Source organism: Periplaneta americana, chromosome 7 (genome assembly GCF_040183065.1).
Source record: "Periplaneta americana isolate PAMFEO1 chromosome 7, P.americana_PAMFEO1_priV1, whole genome shotgun sequence".
In the NCBI taxonomy this organism is placed as follows: domain Eukaryota; kingdom Metazoa; phylum Arthropoda; class Insecta; order Blattodea; family Blattidae; genus Periplaneta; species Periplaneta americana.
In genome coordinates this window covers 174696936-174718792 of record NC_091123.1, presented here as the reverse complement: position 1 = coordinate 174718792, position 21857 = coordinate 174696936, and the positions used below count along the sequence as shown (strand labels likewise).

Sequence of the window (21857 nt, the reverse complement as noted above, 5' to 3'; positions counted from 1 at the left end):
ATTTCAATACAGTTACGCGAAAAACGTAATTTTAATTTAAGGGTATAACAATTAAGGTTACCTGTATATTCTTATTTTCCATCCGAGTGGGGAGAGCTGATATGTATTTTACTTTGGATGAAAGTCTGTTATAATTATCGATATCCACTGTTTCGACGCTTCTTCGAAAAATTCTCTATTTCTTTTTAGTTAAGAGAAAAAGTGCAATAGCAAATCTTCGGAACTTTACCATTGTTTTTCATTACCAGCAACGGAAGAAGTTCAATCTACACCTTTCCTAAGTGCCTCAAAAATGTATATAAATATACAATTATCCTCTGTTACGAGTATCTATGATTATTCATAACTTATCCGGGAAGGGCTGAGTTTTGTTGGATATTTGTCACATTACGCTATATACTAGAAGTTCGGAAACTATCTGGATTATAAGAGGTAGGGTAAAATGCACTTAAAATGTGGAAAAAATACGCTAGCATAGAATGAAATATAAATTATAAATAACAGAATATATTGCAAAGATATAGCACAAATTATTCCCATATTTTAATCAAGGTAATTCAAAGTTGCATCGATCCATAATAAAGTCTTCCTGCTGATCCGGAGCTGCGCTGTAAGTTCGATTCCAGTTCTCCTGCTTCGGCAGTTTTCAGAGATTTCCCAAAATCATCTCGCCAAATACTATCTCACTATCACCAATTCGATGAACGCTAATTTATTTACATAAAATTTGTGGCCCTACTAAACATGGCTTGGCAGCAGGTGCCAATGCAATACAATTTATATTTTAATTGGTTATTTAAAGACGTTTCATCAAGTGCTTCATCAAGATGATAATGCCGGCGAAATGAGTCCAGGGTTCAGAGCATGAAAGTTTCTCAGCATTTGTTCTTAATGGGTAACTTTCCCCAACCAGGATATGGACGAGGACCCGCTCGATCCACGGTCAGGCATTCTGACCGTTTCTCCACAGCGGTGGATTACAATTAACCTTACAGCAACAAAATTTGCATAAGAAAATATCACATACATATATATATATATATATATATATATATATATATAGGCCTACATACGGTAATTAGTTTTGTGCGAGATCGCGCGTATTTGCTTGGTTTCCGCACAAAACCAATCCGCGGAAAGTCTAAAATTCCACATTCAGTATTCCCAACCTAACACACATAACAATTTCCCTCTCCTTACCGCTTAAGTGACATATTGATTTTACTGCTTTAGGCTTTTAACATATTATTTTTAGAGACGTTCAATATAGTAACAATTATAAATTGGAAACTTACCACTGCAATTTCACCTAAATTGCACTGTTAATTATTATTTTTAAATATTTGCAAAAATTAAGTAAACTCTACAACTCCACTAAAGTTACTGCATTCGTGATGCAAGTAACATTAAGGAAGCCGTGAAAAAATCAACAAGATTCCAGACTCATCATAGACTGGGGGGGGGGGGAAAAGACAGACGTATATCACGGCCTGCTGGAGTATGTAAACACAGAAAACATTTTAAAGCAACAATGTTGAAGATAGATATTTTTGTTTTGCAAATTTGCCGTCAATTAACAGTAACCAAGATGGAGATTTCATTGCAACTAATTAGAAATTCCTCTTTCCGGTATGTAATAAACGATCTTCGCCCAAAATAATGTACGATACACGAGCGGTATGTTTTCTTTCAATTCTCGGAAATTAAAAAAGCTCAACTACGTTTCGCTTTTTCAAACTTTTCCTCGTACATGAAAACTTCAACACACCGCTCTTGTAACGCATATTACTATTAAAAATTTAATTATGAGTACATGATGATGGCGAATAATTTATTAATCTATAAATATTCTGTTTAACTAGATATCCTATTTTTCTTTAATAATTTCTATCCCTAAAATTTCCGAAGTTTGGAATTCAATTCAAAATCCAAGACACTTTGTAATTTAGACTTCTTTTCTCATAATTATTTATGCCTATTACTGTTGAAGGTAAAATGTAGGTCTATCCGTTCTGTTTTCGAGTGTTATGTTTATGATTTGATGTAATTGTATAGTCTATAATTCTGAAAGATGCAATGTAATATAATAATAATAATAATAATAATAATAATAATAATAATAATAATAATGGTTTATTTTAACTGGCAGAGTTAAGCCATTCGGCCTTCTCTTCCACTCAACCAGTATGATAGAAAATTACTACAATGCTGTGAATATAACATAATTAATACAATACAATACAATTCAAAGTAATACAAAACTACAATACAAGACAATATAATACATAATTAATATAATAAAATGACAATTCTTTTCATCTTCACAACACCAATAAAATAATTATGTAATAATAATAATAATAATAATAATAATAATAATAATAATAATAATAATAATAGTCATACCTAAATTAAATTAAAATATTAAACTCGATCACAATTTTAACTTCAATTTGACTGCGCCCGTAAGAAATCGTTTAGCCTTTTCTTGAAAGTGGTTATTGTCTGGCAGCCCCTAATCTTCTGAGGTAGAGAATTCCATTCACGGGGGACTGAGACAGTAAAAGAGGATGAATAGTGGGATGTTCTATGGGCAGGGATTGCTAGGATTTGGCTCTCCTGTGACCTGGTGTTTAGATTGTGATTGGAGGATAAGTAGTTAAACCGGGAACGAAGATAATTTGTAGTAGAAATATGGAGAACTCGAAACAGAAGAGACAGCGAATGAAGTGTTCTACGGTTACTAAGTTGCAGCCAGGATAAAGATTTGAATGAGGGTGTAATGTGGTCAAATTTGTGAGCATTGCTGATGAATCTGACACTCATATTGTGCACACGCTGCAGCTTGTTCGAAAGGTCAGTTGTCAAGTCTGTAAGTATTACATCGCAATAGTCAAACAGTGGTAGTACGAGGGTGTGCACTAAAGTCTGTTTTAATTCTGGCGGAAGGAAGTTTCTGAATGGGTTATATGAATAAAATAATAATATAGTTATTTTGGTGATAATGTGTTGCAATAATAATATACAGTCTGATCAGTTTGGGTATGGATAATATTAATTTATTATTTTTAGTAGTTATTTTACGATGCTTTATCAACATCTAGGTTATTTAGCGTCTGAATGAGATGAAGGTGATAATGCCGGTGAAATGAGTCCGGGGTCCAACATCGAAAGTTACCCAGCATTTGCTCATATTGGGTTGAGGGAAAACCCCGGAAAAAACTCAACCAGGTAACTTGCCCCGACCGGGAATCGAACCCGGGGTACCTGGTTTCGCGGCTAGACGTGCTAACCGTTACTCCACAGGTGTGGACTAATTTATTATTATAAAGCTATTATGATAGTAGAAAAAATTTCTTGCTGGTTATATTACGATTAAAAGATGGGAGTTTCCGTATATGACAATCAACAATGCATAATCTGAAAGGACAAATGAAAATCGTAGATAATTAAAATGGCTACTACAAATCAACAGCGGGCACAATGTGTTCTTCAGTATAATAAATTTGAAAGTGTTAAAAGAGTTCAAAGGGAATTTTGACGTGAGTATAGTGTGCGTAATGTACCTAAATATGATTCCATAATGTTGTGGTATCGAACATTTGTAGAAACAGGTTCTATGTTAAAAAAACATGCAGGAGATCGCAGGTGAAAAAGCAGTACGAGAAGCAACTAACTCTTGGCTTGGTCCCCAAACTCCCCAGTTTTAACCCCTGCTGACTTCTTCGTGTAGGGTTTTGTTAAAGACATTGTCTATTCACAGAAACCCAGGAACATTGATGATCTGAGAGTAAAAATTACTCAAGCTTTTCAACAAATCACCCCCTCTTATGTTACAACGGACATGGGCTGAATTGCATCACCGTTATGAGTTGTGCAGGGTGCGCAATGGGGGTCATGTTGAGCTCTGAAGAATCTATATTATTTTAATGTACCGAAGTACATATGATATTTCCATGCAGATATTCTGCGTCATCATACGAAGAATCTCCCATCTTTCACTGTTGTATGTACAAAGTTTCAACAAATAAAGTTCAGTAGCAAATGTTTTACGGTGTTTTTATTTTATCCATGCCCAAACGATCACCCTGTAGATCATGATCAGCTAGATCTTGATGGAATTTTAAGTAAACGTTTTTACAATATTTCTTTGTATTCTATATAGACGATTTAAATAATTTTTATAACTACTTCTCAAACATGAATTTCATATACTGTACAGTGCACAATATGCTGTATGGCGTATTTTCTTTTATATAATATGTTATTGTTGTTTTCTAATGCCAGGCGTTTGACAATAAAGTCATTTGACCTCTTACACTCCAATATTTTTCAGAGATATTATGTTCAACCACTGAAGCACAGATTTTGAGATGTTCCGAATCCATTCCTTGGTTTGAGATGCACAATGGGCAGTTAGGGAACTGATATATTCCAATTCTATGCAGGTGTTTGGCCAAACAATCATGGACTGTTGCCAATCTAAATGCAGGTACAGACGATTTTCGTGGTAAATCGGGAATTAACTGTGGATTATGATGCAGAGAGTTCCATTTTTTCCCTTGAGATTGTGTTATCAAATTTTGTTTGTTGAAGTCTAAGTATGTAGATTTAATGTAAATTGTATGGTAGTGTCTATTGTTCTGAGTTTATTTGAAATGATTCCAATATGTTTATCCCATTTAAAAGTGGCAGTTAATCATGTTCTTTAAATAAACTCGTAGTTGATACAGCATCGCTAAATGACTTTTCATTGTCGTCTTGAATGTCCTAGATACTTGTAAGATATTTCGAAGGACAGGAAATGCATCTTACGCAATCCTTCACAAACGACCGATTTGTTCACAGATAAGGCATTTGATTGAGTAATAATTCCGTCAGTAAGCAAACCACTTCAGATCCATCACCCTCCTATTTGGTTTAAATACGACGCGAATCAACTGAAAGATCACATTTGAACGCTATTGACCAGCGCCTGTGAACAAGAGAGCGATTTCTGTGAAGTCGAAGAGATTCAGCATGAGAGGTAAATTGCAAAGTGCTCATTGTCCTTTATTTTAAGTAGTTTCACCACTATGTTTCGGAGGATTAATTACTGTATATAGAATTATATCTACTTCTCATTGCGAATTATTTCAAGTCTAGATGGATGAAGGGACCAGGACCCTCATTATTAATAGATAATTCCGCTTGGTTAGAAAATATTTTTGTGCCTGAGTGAGCCACTGAAAGAACAAATGAAATGTTTAAGGTGAAAAAGGAGAATTTATTCGCGGTGTTGTAGTACTCGTATATTTTTTACATATAAATGCTAATTTTCTTAAAGAGGAAGATAATTTAGAAAGATTACGATATACACATAGCTGTCTAAAATACTTTCTTTTAACTTATGTAGATTCCAATTATATCAGGGACGAATGAAGAATGTTATGGGCCCGTGGCGGAAGCAATAATTGGGTACCTTTAGTAAAAAAAAATAATAGCAATACCTAATAATAATAATAATAATAATAATAATAATAATAATAATAATAATAATAATAATATTTCAACAAAATTTATGTTTATATAATTTATAAATAAAATCAAATGAATTTAATTTTAGATTATATAGAATATAAATTTTGTGAAATCCACAAAACAGAAGTTCAACATGCCATTTTGATTGAAATTAAATTATTTCATTTACATACATAAGCTACTTTGAATAATAATGCAATATATTATTATACTACAGATAGTAATATCTTCCGCATGAACGGAAAGCACAAAACATATAATGGTAAAATATATTATATCATATTCTCCCCAACCATTTTCTAAATTGAGAGAATATATACTCATAATGTATTTTGTGCTTTTAAGAACTATATATAATTAATTTAATTTCTTCCTGTAACCACTACAGGTTGCCATCGACAAAGAGTACCGTGATACAATAGAGTAAATGCCTTGAGGCTTAGTGATACATTGTTGTTAGAGTGAAAAATAACAATTTATATTATATTGAAACAAGTGATATTAGACGAAGTAATGTCAAGGAGATGTGAATTAGTCATGGTTCATATGTATGATGCCTGAAAATAGCTATTGAGCCTTTGAGTGCTGCAATAATATATATTATCAACAATGTATAAATTATTTAACAGAAGGATTAAAACAGCATTATCAATCAGCATTTCAGAAAGTCTGTAAGCCTATTTGAAAAACAAAACCTTCAAGTGAATTATGTACGAATATTTCCTCAATAGTTTCCACGTTGTAAAAACAAATCAAATCAATATATTAATTTATCTCTCACAAAGTTAGCTTCCTGCGTTATCTTTTATGAAGTTTTGTATAGACACCGAAGAGGAACTTACTAGCAAAATTTAGCTGTTTTATAGCAATATTAACAATCAAATCAGAGTTATTCAAACGTACAACATAGGCAGGTATCCGTATTCTTTCATTCTACGTCTTATGTACTTCAACAACGCTGTTTGTAAATATCTACGATTGTAAAAAAATTATGATTTCTACGTCAAGTTTCAATGTAAATTCAAATTATATCAGTGACGAATCAAGAATGTTATGGGCCCACGGTGAAAGCAATAATTGGGCCCCTTTTGTATAATAATAATAATAATAATAATAATAATAATAATAACAATAGCAACCACAATATTAATAACAACTTATTACTTTGATGTAGAACACAGAGACGAATTTCATTCACAGCCACGCATTTATTAACACTCGTCCTTAAATACTAGTTCCTAGACTCTAGAGAGAAACTTTTCGGCACTTCGAGAAGTCAAAATTGTAAAATTATGTCTTCAAAATTAATATCAGTCGAAATTTCATTTTCAGTACTCATAAGACAAATCACGAATCGTGGCTGTGCCATATGATTTCTTAATTATATATATATATATATATATATATATATATATATATATATATATATACATTTGGAACTGAAATAGTTAAATAATTTCGATATTTTCTTAATACTTTCTCCCCGTTCTATAGTTTTCCTTCACTTAGCACAACCATTTTACAAGAGCCTCATTGCTAATGACAAATTATCAGTGATGAAATTGAAAATAAAATTTAGCAACTTACTAAACTAATCAGACGATCAGTTACGTTCCGAAATCGAATGAATAGGCCTACTGACGGATGTGTGTAGCATATAAACCATTTCATGGTGAAATTGTAAAATTCTATTGTTGTAACAATTTTTAAATAAAATTTTAATACATAATATAATTTGTATAACAATATGGAACAGGTGTATAACAATATGGAACAGTATCGATTATATATTGTATATTTTCGATTATTATATCAAGTATGCCATCTTAACAAAACTAAATACATAGTACTATAAATATGTATAATTTAGTCATCTTTGTTATACAATATATTACATTTTATTCAAAATAAAGTTTAAAGAAACAAACCAAAGCTAAACTTAAAACACAGTAACATTAAACTTTCAAACAATACAACATTGGTATACGAATACCATACGAGACAAAACTACAGTTTCTTTCTAAATACTCCGAAATGCCACACAACTGCCGGATTAAAACACAGCAGAAGTTTTGGACCTAAAATATATCATGAATTAATTAGAGCTTACCCTGAGCTAAGTACACTTAACACACATAGATTTAAGAAACAAATCAAATTAATTATTTAATTATTTAAGCTAATTGAGTTAAAAATTGATACTCTGATATTTATGTACTTTTGTATTTTATATTTGTATATACGTAGACCCTATTATTACATGCTGTATTATTTTACCATTTATTAATGTTATTGTGCTCAATGAACTCTCTTAATTTTGTAATATATTTTGTATAACTGATCTGAACTGCGCCCGAGCACGAGCTTCTGCTCTTTCGGGCAGCAATGCCTGATGTAGCTCAAGTGTAAAGTATTAAATAAATAAATAAATAAATAATACAACGATAAAATTAAGTTCATATTAGTCATCTTTATAATATATTATAAAATGCTAATTCTATTCCATTTATACTCCATTTTTGGTCCAGGGAAAATACTTTATGGTGTGTCCTATAATGCATCTGTTACAACAATACTATGATATATACAATAACGGTCTTACTAATAAAAAGTCTTATATAGACGTTTAACTGTCTTATACTTACACAATTAATAGCTTGTTTATAAGTCATGTGTAATTTCCTTACTAATAATCACTACATACGTCTTGTATAACAGCACAGCTGTTGCACAGCTACGTCATAGTTTCGTCACTACTATACCACGAAATATGATAATGGAGGTTCTCTATTGCATCCGATAGGGCGCGTTAGTGTGCCGCGCTAAGTATCGATAGTACAACTGGCTCTGATCGATTACCACGCTATACTTTGGTCAAAGACTACAGCTACATCAACATTATTCTAATAATTGTGCTCTTTGGTTTGTTCTTCTGCTACTACTAAGATTTATTTCAAATCATCCGTCCTCAAGTAAGGTTGACCACTGGGATCCGGAATTAACAAACAAAAAAGATAAAGGGAAATGAAACGAGGAAAATAATGGTTCGATTTGTATATTAAACCAAAAATTTACGCGTTAACATATAGATTATAGTGCAGAATTTGAAGAGAGGCCTTCAGAATTTCCATTACAATTTTCTGAACCTCATAAAAGGGAATTTGAAAGGATTTAAGTATATTACATGTAAATTTTGGTAAACAACCCCTCGCTCATCATAAAATGACAATCGATACGAACAGCTGTTAGAGAGGCGGCCATATTTTACTCTATATACAACGCTTAAACAAGGCGTTTCGTGTATATAACAACTGCAAAGCAATTCCCATGTATAATAGTTACACGCAGTTTAAATATCCATGGCTTGTGAATGGTTTATTAGTAACGTTTTCTATCTCAACTCTGCATAAGTCTCGTATTCTACATTACGCGAAAGTTTAGTTCAGTCATATTCAACCAGTGTGCCGCGAATTATCCGTTGGTGTATCGCGAGAAAATGAAAATAGTAAAGGTTGTCGTAGTTAAAAAAAAAAAAAAAGAATTGGAAAGAGTAGTAAAAAGTGAGACCATAAGAGTCAACATTCACCCAACACGGTACAGATAAACACATTCCCTCTAAAACCCTACAAATTCGTCCCAGGTTGGAAATCACTGGTTTAGATTAAATGAGAATGAGCAGGATTTTAAATTACAACTTTAGTGTGCCACGTGTTAAAAAAAAAGGTTGAAAACGCTGATTTACATTATTATTATTATTATTATTATTATTATTATTATTATTATTATTAAACATTTTCTTCGATATATGAGTAACATCACACCTGTGGAGTAACGGTCAGTGCGTCTGGCCGCGAAACCAGGTGACCCGGGTTCAAATCTCGGTCGGGGCAAGTTACCTGGTTGAGGTTTTTTCCGGGGTTTCCCCTCAACCCAATACGATCAAATGCTGAGTAACTTTCGGTGATGGACCCCGGACTCATTTCACCGGCATTATCACCTTCATATCATTCAGACGCTAAATGACATTGATGTTGATACAGCGTCGTACTATAACCCAACAAAATAAAATAAAAATCGATATATGAGCACAAGGTAGATCACTATTTTACGCTATTCTTTAAGTTAAAGCGAAATGACGAAATATCAATAGTAGAGCAATTACTCACAGTGGGATTATACAATAAGTTTACATATTTTTATGCAGGTATTAATATCACCGTAATACGAAAGACTATTCTTCCTTCATTATTTCCACACCGCAGCTATCTTCATCAGCACCACAATTTAAAATTTATATTTCCATTTCTCTTCCCATCCTTGAGTACAATCAGCTAATTTTGTAACGTTGTAGAAACTAGTTTTCTCCGTAGTTTTACTTATAATTTCAATACAAAACATGTATATAGCATAATTAATAGCATGAATTTCAACTGATATAATTTATTAACAATATTTTTCTCCTGATTCAGGTTTCCACGCTGTCGCCGTGGCAGCAATCCTGGTGGTGTTCTCCCTGCAAACTGTCCACAGTCATCACCAAAGCAAAGAACTCCCAACTTGCCCTGAGGACGAACACGGTGAAATAATTCTATACCCAAAACCAGAGAACTGTAGTGAATTCTACCAATGTGCTGGAGGTCATCTTCACACACATCACTGCCCTCCTGATCTTTATTACTGCGCAGCTAAGGAGTACTGCGACTATCTGTACAACTGCGACTACAGCAACTGTGAAATGACAGATGCCAATACACATATTCATTCTAAAGCTGAGCAGCCCCTTTGTGATCCTGGCGAACCTACAGGCGTAACTTACTATCCCAATCCAGAAAACTGCAGTAATTTTTATGCGTGTGAGACAGGAATCCTCCTCAATATGCAGTGCCCACAGGGTCTTCTCTACTGTAGTGAAAAGTCGGCTTGTACTTGGTCCTGGGATAAAGAATGCGCCTTCGCAGACTGTATCAAACAACAACCAAAGCTTAATACCCTCAAAGTTAGCCCCAAAGAAGAGTTACCAACGTGTCCTGCACCTACTGGTGGTTATGCAACGTTAATATCTAATCCAGATAATTGTGACAGTTACTATGAGTGCGACAACATGGTACCTATACTCATGAGTTGTCCTCAGACCTTGTACTTCTGTAGTGAGAAGAGCACCTGTTCATGGCTCTGGGATAAAGATTGCTCGCACAGTGACTGTAAAATCCTTGGCAAAAATGCTCATGTTTCCTCCATACATGAAGCTAAACAACAATTACCTTCAGTCGGAAAAGCTGACGCACCAGTCTGTAAGCCACCTGGACAATCACCAGACGTGGAGTACTATCCAAACTCAGAAAACTGCAGTAATTATTACGAATGTGACAATGGAATCCTACACAATATGGAGTGTCCACAGGATCTTGTGTTCTGTAGTGAAAAGTCGGCTTGTACTTGGTCCTGGGATAAAGAATGTGCTTTCGCAGACTGCATCAAACAAGAACCAAATCTTAATACTCACAAAGTTAGCCCCAAAGAGGAGTTGCCAACGTGTCCTGCACCAACTGGTGGTTATGCAACGCTGATATCTAATCCGGAGAATTGTGACAGTTACTATGAGTGCGACAACATGGTACCTATACTCATGAGCTGTCCTCCAGACTTGTACTTCTGTAGTGAGAAGAGCACCTGTTCATGGCTCTGGGATAAAGATTGCTCCCACAGTGACTGTAAAATCCTTGGCAGAAATCTTGATGTTTCTTCAATCCATGAAGCTAAAGCTGACCAACCTGTCTGTAAGCCACCTGGTCAATCACCAGACGTAGAGTACTATCCAAACCCAGAAAACTGCAGTAATTATTACGAATGTGACAATGGAATCCTTCACGATATGCAGTGTCCACAGGATCTTGTGTTCTGTAGTGAAAAGTCAGCTTGTACTTGGTCCTGGGATAAAGAATGTTCTTTCGCAGACTGCATCAAACAAGAACCAAATCTTAATACTCACAAAGTTAGCCCCAAAGAAGAGTTGCCAACGTGTCCTGCACCTACTGGTGGTTATGCAACGCTGATATCTAATCCGGAGAATTGTGACAGTTACTATGAGTGCGACAACATGGTACCTATACTCATGAGTTGTCCTCAGACCTTGTACTTCTGTAGTGAGAAGAGCACCTGTTCATGGCTCTGGGATAAAGATTGCTCCCACAGTGACTGTAAAATCCTTGGCAAAAATGCTCATGTTTCCTCCATCCATGAAGCTAAACAGCAATTGCCTTCAGTCGGAAAAGCTGACGCACCTGTCTGTAAGCCACCTGGACAATCACCAGACGTGGAGTACTATCCAAACCCAGAAAATTGCAGTAATTATTACGAATGTGACAATGGACTCCTCCATGACATGCAGTGTCCACAGGGTCTTGTGTTCTGTAGTGAAAAATCAGCTTGTACTTGGTCCTGGGATAAAGAATGTGCGTTTGCAGACTGCATCAAACAAGAACCAAAGCTTAATACTCACACAGTTAGCTCCAAAGAAGAGTTGCCAACGTGTCCTGCACCTACTGGTGGTTATGCTACGCTGATATCTAATCCAGAGAATTGTGACAGTTACTATGAGTGCGACAACATGGTACCTATACTCATGAGTTGTCCTCAGACCTTGTACTTCTGTAGTGAGAAGAGCACCTGTTCATGGCTCTGGGATAAAGATTGCTCCCACAGTGACTGTAAAATCCTTGGCAAAAATGCTCATGTTTCCGCCATCCATGAAGCTAAACAACAATTACCTTCAGTCGGAAAAGCTGACGCACCTATCTGTAAGCCACCTGGACAATCACCAGACGTAGAATACTATCCAAACCCAGAAAATTGCAGTAATTATTACGAATGTGACAATGGACTCCTCCATGACATGCAGTGTCCACAGGGTCTTGTGTTCTGTAGTGAAAAGTCGGCTTGTACTTGGTCCTGGGATAAAGAATGTGCTTTCGCAGACTGCATCAAACAAGAACCAAATCTTAATACTCACAAAGTTAGCCCCAAAGAAGAGCTGCCAACGTGTCCTGCACCTACTGGTGGTTATGCAACGCTGATATCTAATCCGGAGAATTGTGACAGTTACTATGAGTGCGACAACATGGTACCTATACTCATGAGCTGTCCTCCAGACTTGTACTTCTGTAGTGAGAAGAGCACCTGTTCATGGCTCTGGGATAAAGATTGCTCCCACAGTGACTGTAAAATCCTTGGCTAGAATGCTGGTATTTCGTCTATTCATGAAGGTAAAGATTGGTCTTAATCGGAAAAGCTGATACACCTGTCTGTAAGTCTCCTGGTCATTCACAAATGTAGATTCTGACTAAACCCAGAAAACTGCAGTAATTATTATGAATGCGACAATCCAGAACGATATGCAGTGACCACAGGGTCTTGTGTTCTGTAGTGGAAAGTCGTCTTGTACTTGGTCCTGGGACAAAGAATGTGCTTTTGATCACTGCATGATCACTACGAAAAGTTATGCTTCGGATCACAGAATTAAATTATCTAAAAAAAAAAAGTTCCTATAGTCGCTCTATGAGTAATAAAGTCACACTAATAAGTATAATTCAACGTTTTCTATAAAGCTCCTCTTTTGTAGAAATGGGACAAATCATTAATTTTACAGTACAAGCAAAAATCTTATCTTACCCGAACTTCTCTCTTTATTGCAAATTAATCAATGAGCTATCAAACTTACATTAATTCAAAGTAACGACTACTCAGTTACAACTATGACATCTTTCAGATTTTTAAGTTTACTAATAGCTTTTAGTATATTAAACTTTTTTCAGAAAAATCACTTGAACCCTGTTTACATAATATGGGCGATATTCTTAGCTACCATAAAAATAACTTAACTTTATTGTGCAACATATGTACAAGTTATTGTAATTTATTATTATAGACTGTACGGAGAAATATGCACAAATGTTCTTCTGTAATACGTTACACTTCCAAATAACTGGAAGAAATAATATTACTTACTTTGTACCTGAGATATAAAAGTAATTATTTTATGTTAACACTTGTAAATAATGTGGATTGTATAAAAGTGATGTGAATAAATATATTTGCTGTTATTTGTACGAGTTTTATAAGTATACGATCAAAGTACCACTATCTCCTTCACCTTTCCTTGTAAAATATGGTAAGACAGCTGCTTCACATGCCTAGAATACACCTGGGGGAACGGAGGTAGAGTGCCTTGATTTTCTTGACCTCGGACTAGAATGAGGTGATGTGGTCAACACCACGCTCCGATCGCCTTTTACCCGACACTTAATTTGATATGAGGTTGAGTGAACCTCGGGGCCCTTCTGGAAGTTTGGCAACGAGAAAATTCCGCCACCACTCGAGATTCAACCTCGGACCTTTCAGTCGGTATCCAGAAAAATATGATACCTTAACATTAAAAAATGTACTTAAAATTCACGTACGAATCTCTCCAAGAACAACAAGAATTATTAGTTACTTGGTGACTCACATTCTTTTTAGTTACTTCAAATTCCACCTCCCCCCTCCCAAATTTTCAACATGGAGTTTAATAGGCCTATACTCATAGATAAATTCCAATATTGTGACTGACGTTTCTGTAGGCATCTTTTATTTGCAGAATTTTGTTATTAACAGTATGAAGAGTTTTGTGAACCTAAACAACAATTAGGTAAGATACATAGTTACACACTTTGACACGGAAATTGGTCGCTGTTCAAAGAATAAGTCCCATCTCGGGATAGTTCTAGAATCTTCGTGTGCGCTATGTTTACAGGTGTGAGTTTTATATAGAGAGATTCGAAGCCCGGTCTTTGTAATGAGAATAAAGAACTCTATCGCTAAGCGATAAAGGCTTCGTAGGGAATATGTTGTTTCGTGACATACAGATACGTCGCTGCTACGACTTGACTTCATCCTCGGCATCGATTCTTCATACTTGCCCGTGTGAATCTCGCGTTAACCCGATCGACAATGTTAAAAACAAATTCGCGCTACTGGAGACAGACCATTTTCCGTGTAAAAGGTGTATACATGGAGAAGGAAATCAGTGTTGTAGAAAAATAGATATTTTTTTCTGAAGTGAATATAACAAAATTCCAAGTATTGTGAATGTAATTTGGATTTTTGTTCATTATATCAGACTCTAATACTTATATATTATTTTAATGTACCGAAGTACATATGGAACTTAAACTGAGAGGATTCGGTCCGACACCGGGATGGGTATCCGGTGTGGCTTAGTGGATGAAGCCTCAGCACCTAGAGCTGAAAGCCCGTGTTCAAATCCCGGTGCCGGAGAGAATTTTTCTCCGTTCCACTACTCTTTCATCGTCTAATACATATGTTCGACAGTTTTTCTCTTTAATGAAGTTTAAATGTTCAGGCGTAAGAAATAAGTGTTGCGTTGTCTTGATGGAGGCGGAACTGCAAGTATTTCACATCTTCAATCCTCAACTTCAGTCTAGTCTTGCAGAGACTTTATTTTGGAGAATAAAAATAATACATAATTACTTCAGGCTACAAAAACATATGTTAAATATTAATATCAGTAATGCTTCATGTTTCCTAGGCATGAATGATTTTATAAATTTAAACTGGAAGGTAGATCCCTATGTAAACCTAACATACAGATTCTGTTAATGTATTGTTTCTACGATAGTGCGTAAAGTTGCATTTTACCCACTGATATCAGTGCCTAAATTGAACCTTTAAAACACTAGTGCGTAAAAATGAAAGTAATCACTTTAGGCACTGCTATTCACTTTACGCATTGCCAAAGAAAATGTAATATTCAGTGTACAGTAATGGCAAAATAAAAACCTGACCGACTCTTGCAGCTGATTTCAGAACCTTGTTCATTCCAGAGCACGAAAGACTGGTACCTAAGACTTTCGTGTTTCGAATCCCGCCTGGGAAGGAACCTTTTTTTTGTTCTTTATTCAAATTTATTCCCAATACTTTTCGATTGCAACGATATTTCACTACTTAAAAAACTTATTATTCTAATTCTATTGTTCTAATAATTTCAAGCAGAATATTGGATCTGCAACTTCCTTTCCGGGATACATTTTGTGTTTCTTAATTTTTTTTTTCCGTTGTTGGTAACTCTATAGCATCTATTAGATGATTTATGGTTGTGCTAACAGATGGAGTTACTTGTCAACAATGTGACGCTGACACGTGTGTTCAGGTTACTGCCCAGCGACAGTCCGGATGTATTTTTATATTTGTGATGATCGGTTAATTAACATTAACCCGGCACACTCACAATCACAATCACATTCATTCAAATTTCCAGACTCTAGACACACAGGGAATTCCTCTTCTTCAAGAAAAATTCGCCGAGAGCCGAGCCCGGGAATCGAACCCGGGACCTCCTGATCTGGAAGCCAGTATGCTGATCAACAGCATAATCTTGAAATGTTATACTGATAATTATACAGTATAGCCCTATTTTATAACGGCTATTAACAACAGACTACTTATTCCTCTGTAATTTTTTTATAATTTCTATCTCCCTTTTTATGTAAAGGTTTAAATATCCCATTTCTTTATTCATGTGGAATGAGTTACTGTGAGTAAATTCGATTTTAAAAATTCAGTAAACTTTCTTAAAACTCACCAGGACCATATTATAAAGTACTGATGAATATCATATTATCTTTACTAAGGCTTTTTCTGCTAATAACAGTAATCAATATATTATTACTCGTATTATTATTATTGTTAACTGAAATTTAATTATTATCTAAATAATGTTCTAATTAACAGAACGGATTGCGTAAAAGATTTGGGAATATTCTTGGACAGTAAATTGTATTTTCATAGTCACGTTGATTACATTTACAATCACGCAATCAGAATGTTAGGAATAATACGGTCAATAACTTATTCTTTTTCCACGCCCGATTCTCTTTTAATGCTTTACTATTCATTGGTGCGATCGAAACTCGAATATGCATCTGTAGCTTGCAACTCGATTACGACTACGGACTCGGCTAAATTAGAAAATATACAAAGAAAATTTATATCTTTATGTTCATTCAGATTTCTGCCCATTAATTCCTGGTACAGTTATGAGAGAAAATGTGAATATTTTAATTGTCAAAATCTATATGCTAGAGCCATGAGCTAAATTATCTGTTCTTTTGTAAAGTCCTCAAAGGTGACATATCCTGTGACTCTTTCTTGAACAATATCACCTTACGTACTCCAACAAAAGATATGAGAGCCCACAAACTTTTCTATATTAGAAATTCGAAATTTCTTTCACCAGTCTCCAGATGCATTAAAAATGCAAATTCGATCCCGTCAATGTATAGACTTAGTTTGCTCTTGGCAACGATTTACCATTTATGTATTCTTTTAGGCATTATACTCAATTATCATTGTCTCATAGTATTCTTAGTTATGTGTTTTAAAGTCATCCATTATTTATCCATTCATCGTCATTATTGTAATTAATTGTAATTGTATTTATGTGTAATAATTATTTTTGTATTATGTTTTTGTTATATTCTTTGTGCTGAACTGTAATTGGCCACTGGCTGTTGTACAGCACATTTAATATTAGTAAATAAATAAATAAATAAATAGAAATAAAATTATTACTATTATTGTTATTGTTATTACTATTATTATTATTATTATTATTATTATTATTATTACTGCTATAGCCCTTAAAGGAGATCGGTTATGCACTAAAAGAAGAGGATATACGAGTAATATTATCTACAATCTCGATCAGATATTAGATTCACTTCTTAAGAAGGGGAGTAACAATATTACTCTATTTTTTGTTTTTGTTTCTTTTTTTCTTTTCTTTTTCAGAAGATAGCGCTGGAATTCACTAGGACTCAGAGGATGACGTTGACACCACGTCGAAACCAGTCAATCAGATAACATACCACGGAAGTTTATAATAATTGCTTGTTCAATAGCTTAACAGTTCATCAGATACTATATCCTTTCAACGATAAATAAAATTCCAAGAATTGTTTCTTTAGTCATATTTATTTGAATATTGAGTATTTAACACATTCATTAATACAAAATATCAGGTACATTCAGAATATAGCCGTGTATATCGATGGTATATAGGTAAAAGGGCTTAACCCTACTTTTTAATTAGACTTTTCTACAGTAATTAGTTAAAATTTAATTAAAAATAAGAAAGATATGTTTTTGACAATTATGTTTACATTCCTTCATATAAGGTAACAAATAATATGTTAAAAATGTATTTTTTATTGTTTCTGAAAAATCTTTCTGTGTGGAACAAGCCTTTTTACCTAAATACCATCGACATGAAGACAAAATTCAATATTTTTTTTCTCGCTGTTATTTATACTTGCTTTAACATCTTTGGTCATATCGCGAGTTAATCTTTGGTTGAAATCCGAAGGCCTGTGTACTATTATTGAGACTGGTTCTATTGTTGTGAACTAGATAATAATAATAATAATAATAATAATAATAATAATAATAATAATAATAATAATGATTTATTTTAGCTGGCAGAGTTAAGGCCGTAAGGCCTTCTCTTCCACTCAACCAGCAAAAAGTATATATACATATGCATGAACTTACAAAGAATCCAACAATTTGATTGAGATGAGAGTTACATGTATACAAAAGTTATTTACAAATTAAACAACAAAATACTATGAACTATTAATTAAACACTGAAATAAACTGTGTAGCAGAATTAAACTAAAATACATAGAATGTTAATATATTTCAAATCATATTAGATAATAGAAAGAGATTATTACGAGACAATTAAAATACAGCACAATCAGGATGATGTCTAAAGAAAAAAGTAACAATGTAGTCAGTGATAGTTTAAATCAGTATGATTGGAGTGAAATGCTAATAAGGTTATCTTTTAAGCTGTTCTTAAAGGTGTTTATTGTCTTGCAGCCCCTAATACTTTGTGACAAGGAATTCCATTGACGCGAGGTGGATATTGTAAAAGATGATGAATAACAAGATGTTCTATGAAGAGGTATACTTAGCGTGCCACAGATAAGTGATCTGGTATTTACATCGTGGTTAGAGTATAGATAAGAGAAACGAGACGAAAGGTAATTTGGTGTTGAAGTGTGCAGAATTCGAAAGAGTAAAGACAAAGAGTGTAAAGTTCTACGTTCTTTAAGTCGGAGCCACGAGAGACTTGCGAAGGACGGTGATATGTGATCATATCGTCGGATGTTGCACACGTATCTGACGCACATATTCTGAGCTCGCTGTAACTTGACTGACAATTCAGAACTTAGGTCACTTAACAAAACGTCACAATAATCGAAGTGCGGCGTTACTAGGGTTTGCACTAGGGTAAGTTTTAGTTGCTGGGGCGATGGCGACTGTATATGTATTACTGATTTGTTATGAATATGATTTCGGTAATGAATGAGGCCGGTGATATTCAGGGATGTTGTGGCCCGAATTTTCTGGCATTTGCCTTACGATTGAGGAAAAACCCTGAAAAACCTCAATCAGGAAATTCAACCCGACCGGGATTCGAACCCGGGCCCTCTGCGTAAGAGAACAGCATGCTGACCCCTACACCACAGAGGTGGTCAATTCAATATTATAAATAACAACGTCTGCTTTATCTATGAACTTATAATAAACTAAGAAATAAATAGTAATAAATAATAACAGATATTAATTGATCACTTCTGTTTTTCTATAGTAGTATTATATAGTCTGCCTTGAATATAATTCAGCATACTACGAGCTTAAAATAAAACAAAAGCTGAACAATACAGTAAATTAACCAGAAATTTCGTGCAGTTCTTTACAGTATAATATGTAGACTACCATATACCACAAAACTCTATATTACAAGAAAACTATCTACAATACTAATGAAACATTAAGCGTAAAAACAAATGAGTATACATTTCTAACGTTTAAAATTATATGAACACATGTCCTTTCTTTAGTCTGTAAATATTTCCAAGCGAAACAGTAAAAATCATTATGTAACTGAAGGGTGTGGTCTCAAAACGAGTTCAGTCTACATTTATTAAAGAACTCAGCTAGTTTTTCACCCACTGGTCTACGGACCGAGAGAGTTTTCAAGTGACATGCACAATAACACAAACTTTCAGACAAGGATTGCCGATGATAGACAGGACTACTAAACCACAAGACACTCGACATTTTCATTATCAGATTCCAAGAAAGAATAAAAAAAATAATGCTCAACAAACAACAAGTGAATTACTAATTGATTTAACAGTTCTCTTTTCTACTTAAAAATCCATTATATACACTCTTCTTATATCGACCAGAATATATTTGCAATTAAAACGATATATAAACTGATCATTATAGTTAAGAACGTATTAATTATTCGATATCGAGATATGATTATCTTATGTCAATCGCATATCACTGGACAGTAGATGCGGGATGACTTATCGTCGTTGAATGTAAGTGCATATTTAATATATGTTACATTTTTTCATTCAGACCATTGGCTGAACAGGTATTAAACGTAAACAGACGACGCCAACATGCTACTGTATCTCCGTACAGTCAGAAGTAAAAGAAAAATAACGTACTATAGTACATACCTTGCCAGGTTCAGTCATGGTCATCATTGATGCAGTTACCAGCGTTGCAGTAAACGACGATATATTCTCGTAAGTTGTCGAAGCTGAATCGTCTTCGCCTATCCCTTAAACAGTTTTTGTATCGAGAGAATTTCTGAAGAAAACCTCTAAAATGGGGATCACTCAATTTTTTTAGAGGAATATTTGTACTGAGCATCATGTTGTACGTGTCGTTAGACCCGCAAAACTAGATGATGATGATGATGATGATGATGATGATGATGATGATGATGTAGATGGTTCCTCAGATTTCATTTCAACGCATTTCCTGTGCGATGTACTGTTGCAATGTTTCTCTATAGCCTCAGTCTGGTTTTTATCTCAATTTTACATACATTACACACGATATTGTCTTCGTTAATACATAAAATGTCACTCTCATACTTCTTAATTGCATTTCGTATCTCTGAGCGAATTTAACGTTTTGCCATTATGAATGGATCAGCACAACATATTCAACGCGTGCTAAATACTTGAGCAGGATAACACAACTGCACACATTGCGTTGCAAAGTTACTATGAACAGATCGGGGTTCATTCGTTCTGTATGCTGCTGTACCCGCCAGGTACACAAAACACGGACGGACGGCGCGGCACGTGCCATATACTCTGATATGAAACATCTCCACTTTTCCTTAAGTCATCCCGCATCCACTGTCTACATATCACTGTAATCACTAGTCATCTCTTAGAGATTGGATTAATCTTGTTCAGGATAGGGACCGATGGCGGGCTTATTTGAGGGCGGCAATGAACCTCCGGGTTCTCTAAAAGCCATAAGTAAGACATCTCTTAATCTTACTTCTTTAACAAAGATTTCATTTCACAGTTGCTGAAGTCACAACTATAGCTGTATTGACATCTCTCTTTGGCTGCACAATAGTAAAGATCTGGGCCACAAACGTGTGTGTAGAGATAGTCATTAGCATATTGGTAGAATTCGCTGCAGTTCTCAGGCTTGGGATAAAGAATTATTTCTCCATGCTGATCCAGAGGGCAAACAGGTAAGTTATGCTCGTCTTTCGGAACGTTGTTATTAATGTGAATTCTATGATGTAACCCACGACTCCACACGGATTCCAAGCTGAACACCATAAAGATGATTATTTTTTTATTTTAGTAGGTTATTTTACGACGCTTTTATCAACATCTTAGGTTATTTAGCGTCTGAATGAGATGAAGTTGATAATGCCGGTGAAATGAATCCGGGGTCCAACACCGAAAGTTACCCAGCATTTGCTCATATTGGGTTGAGGGAAAACCCCGGAAAAAAACCTCAACGAGGTAACTTGCCTCGGCCGGGAATCGAACCCGGGCCACCTTGTTTGGCGGCTAGACGCGCTAACCGTTACTCCACAGGTGTGGACTAAAGATGATTAAAAAATCTGAATTAAAGAGAACGATATAAATTGTAGCTATATAATTACTACCCTACACAGAAAAATATGTTCTCTACTTAATTTCCTCTTGTAGTTTATTGGTAGAGTCCTGCGTTTGGTTACCTATAACTTGTACACGACCCGAAACAATGTAAGTATATATGGTGTATAGAGCGGCGGCATCCCACCCTGGTACACAGTTCAGGTCTGCTGTTCAGTGAACATGCGAAAACAAAAGAAAGCCTGGCGCTTGGAGATCAGTGCTTTAATAAAAGAATTTGGTGGGAAGCACTTTGTTAGGAAAGAGCATGTACTTTAT

The 21857-nt window shown here is 34.8% G+C and overlaps 1 protein-coding gene across 1 annotated transcript in view; it reads left to right on the top strand.

The window, feature by feature from the left end:
* The window catches only part of LOC138702815 (uncharacterized), a 37056-nt gene extending 23437 nt beyond the window's left edge, over positions 1 to 13619 (top strand). Inside the window, exon 3 of the mRNA XM_069830113.1 lies at positions 9990 to 13619. Coding sequence (XP_069686214.1) covers positions 9990 to 12754 — 2765 coding nt within the window. The 3' untranslated portion in view covers positions 12755 to 13619. The remainder of the gene's footprint in view (positions 1 to 9989) is intronic.
* The last annotated feature ends 8238 nt before the right edge of the window (positions 13620 to 21857 follow it).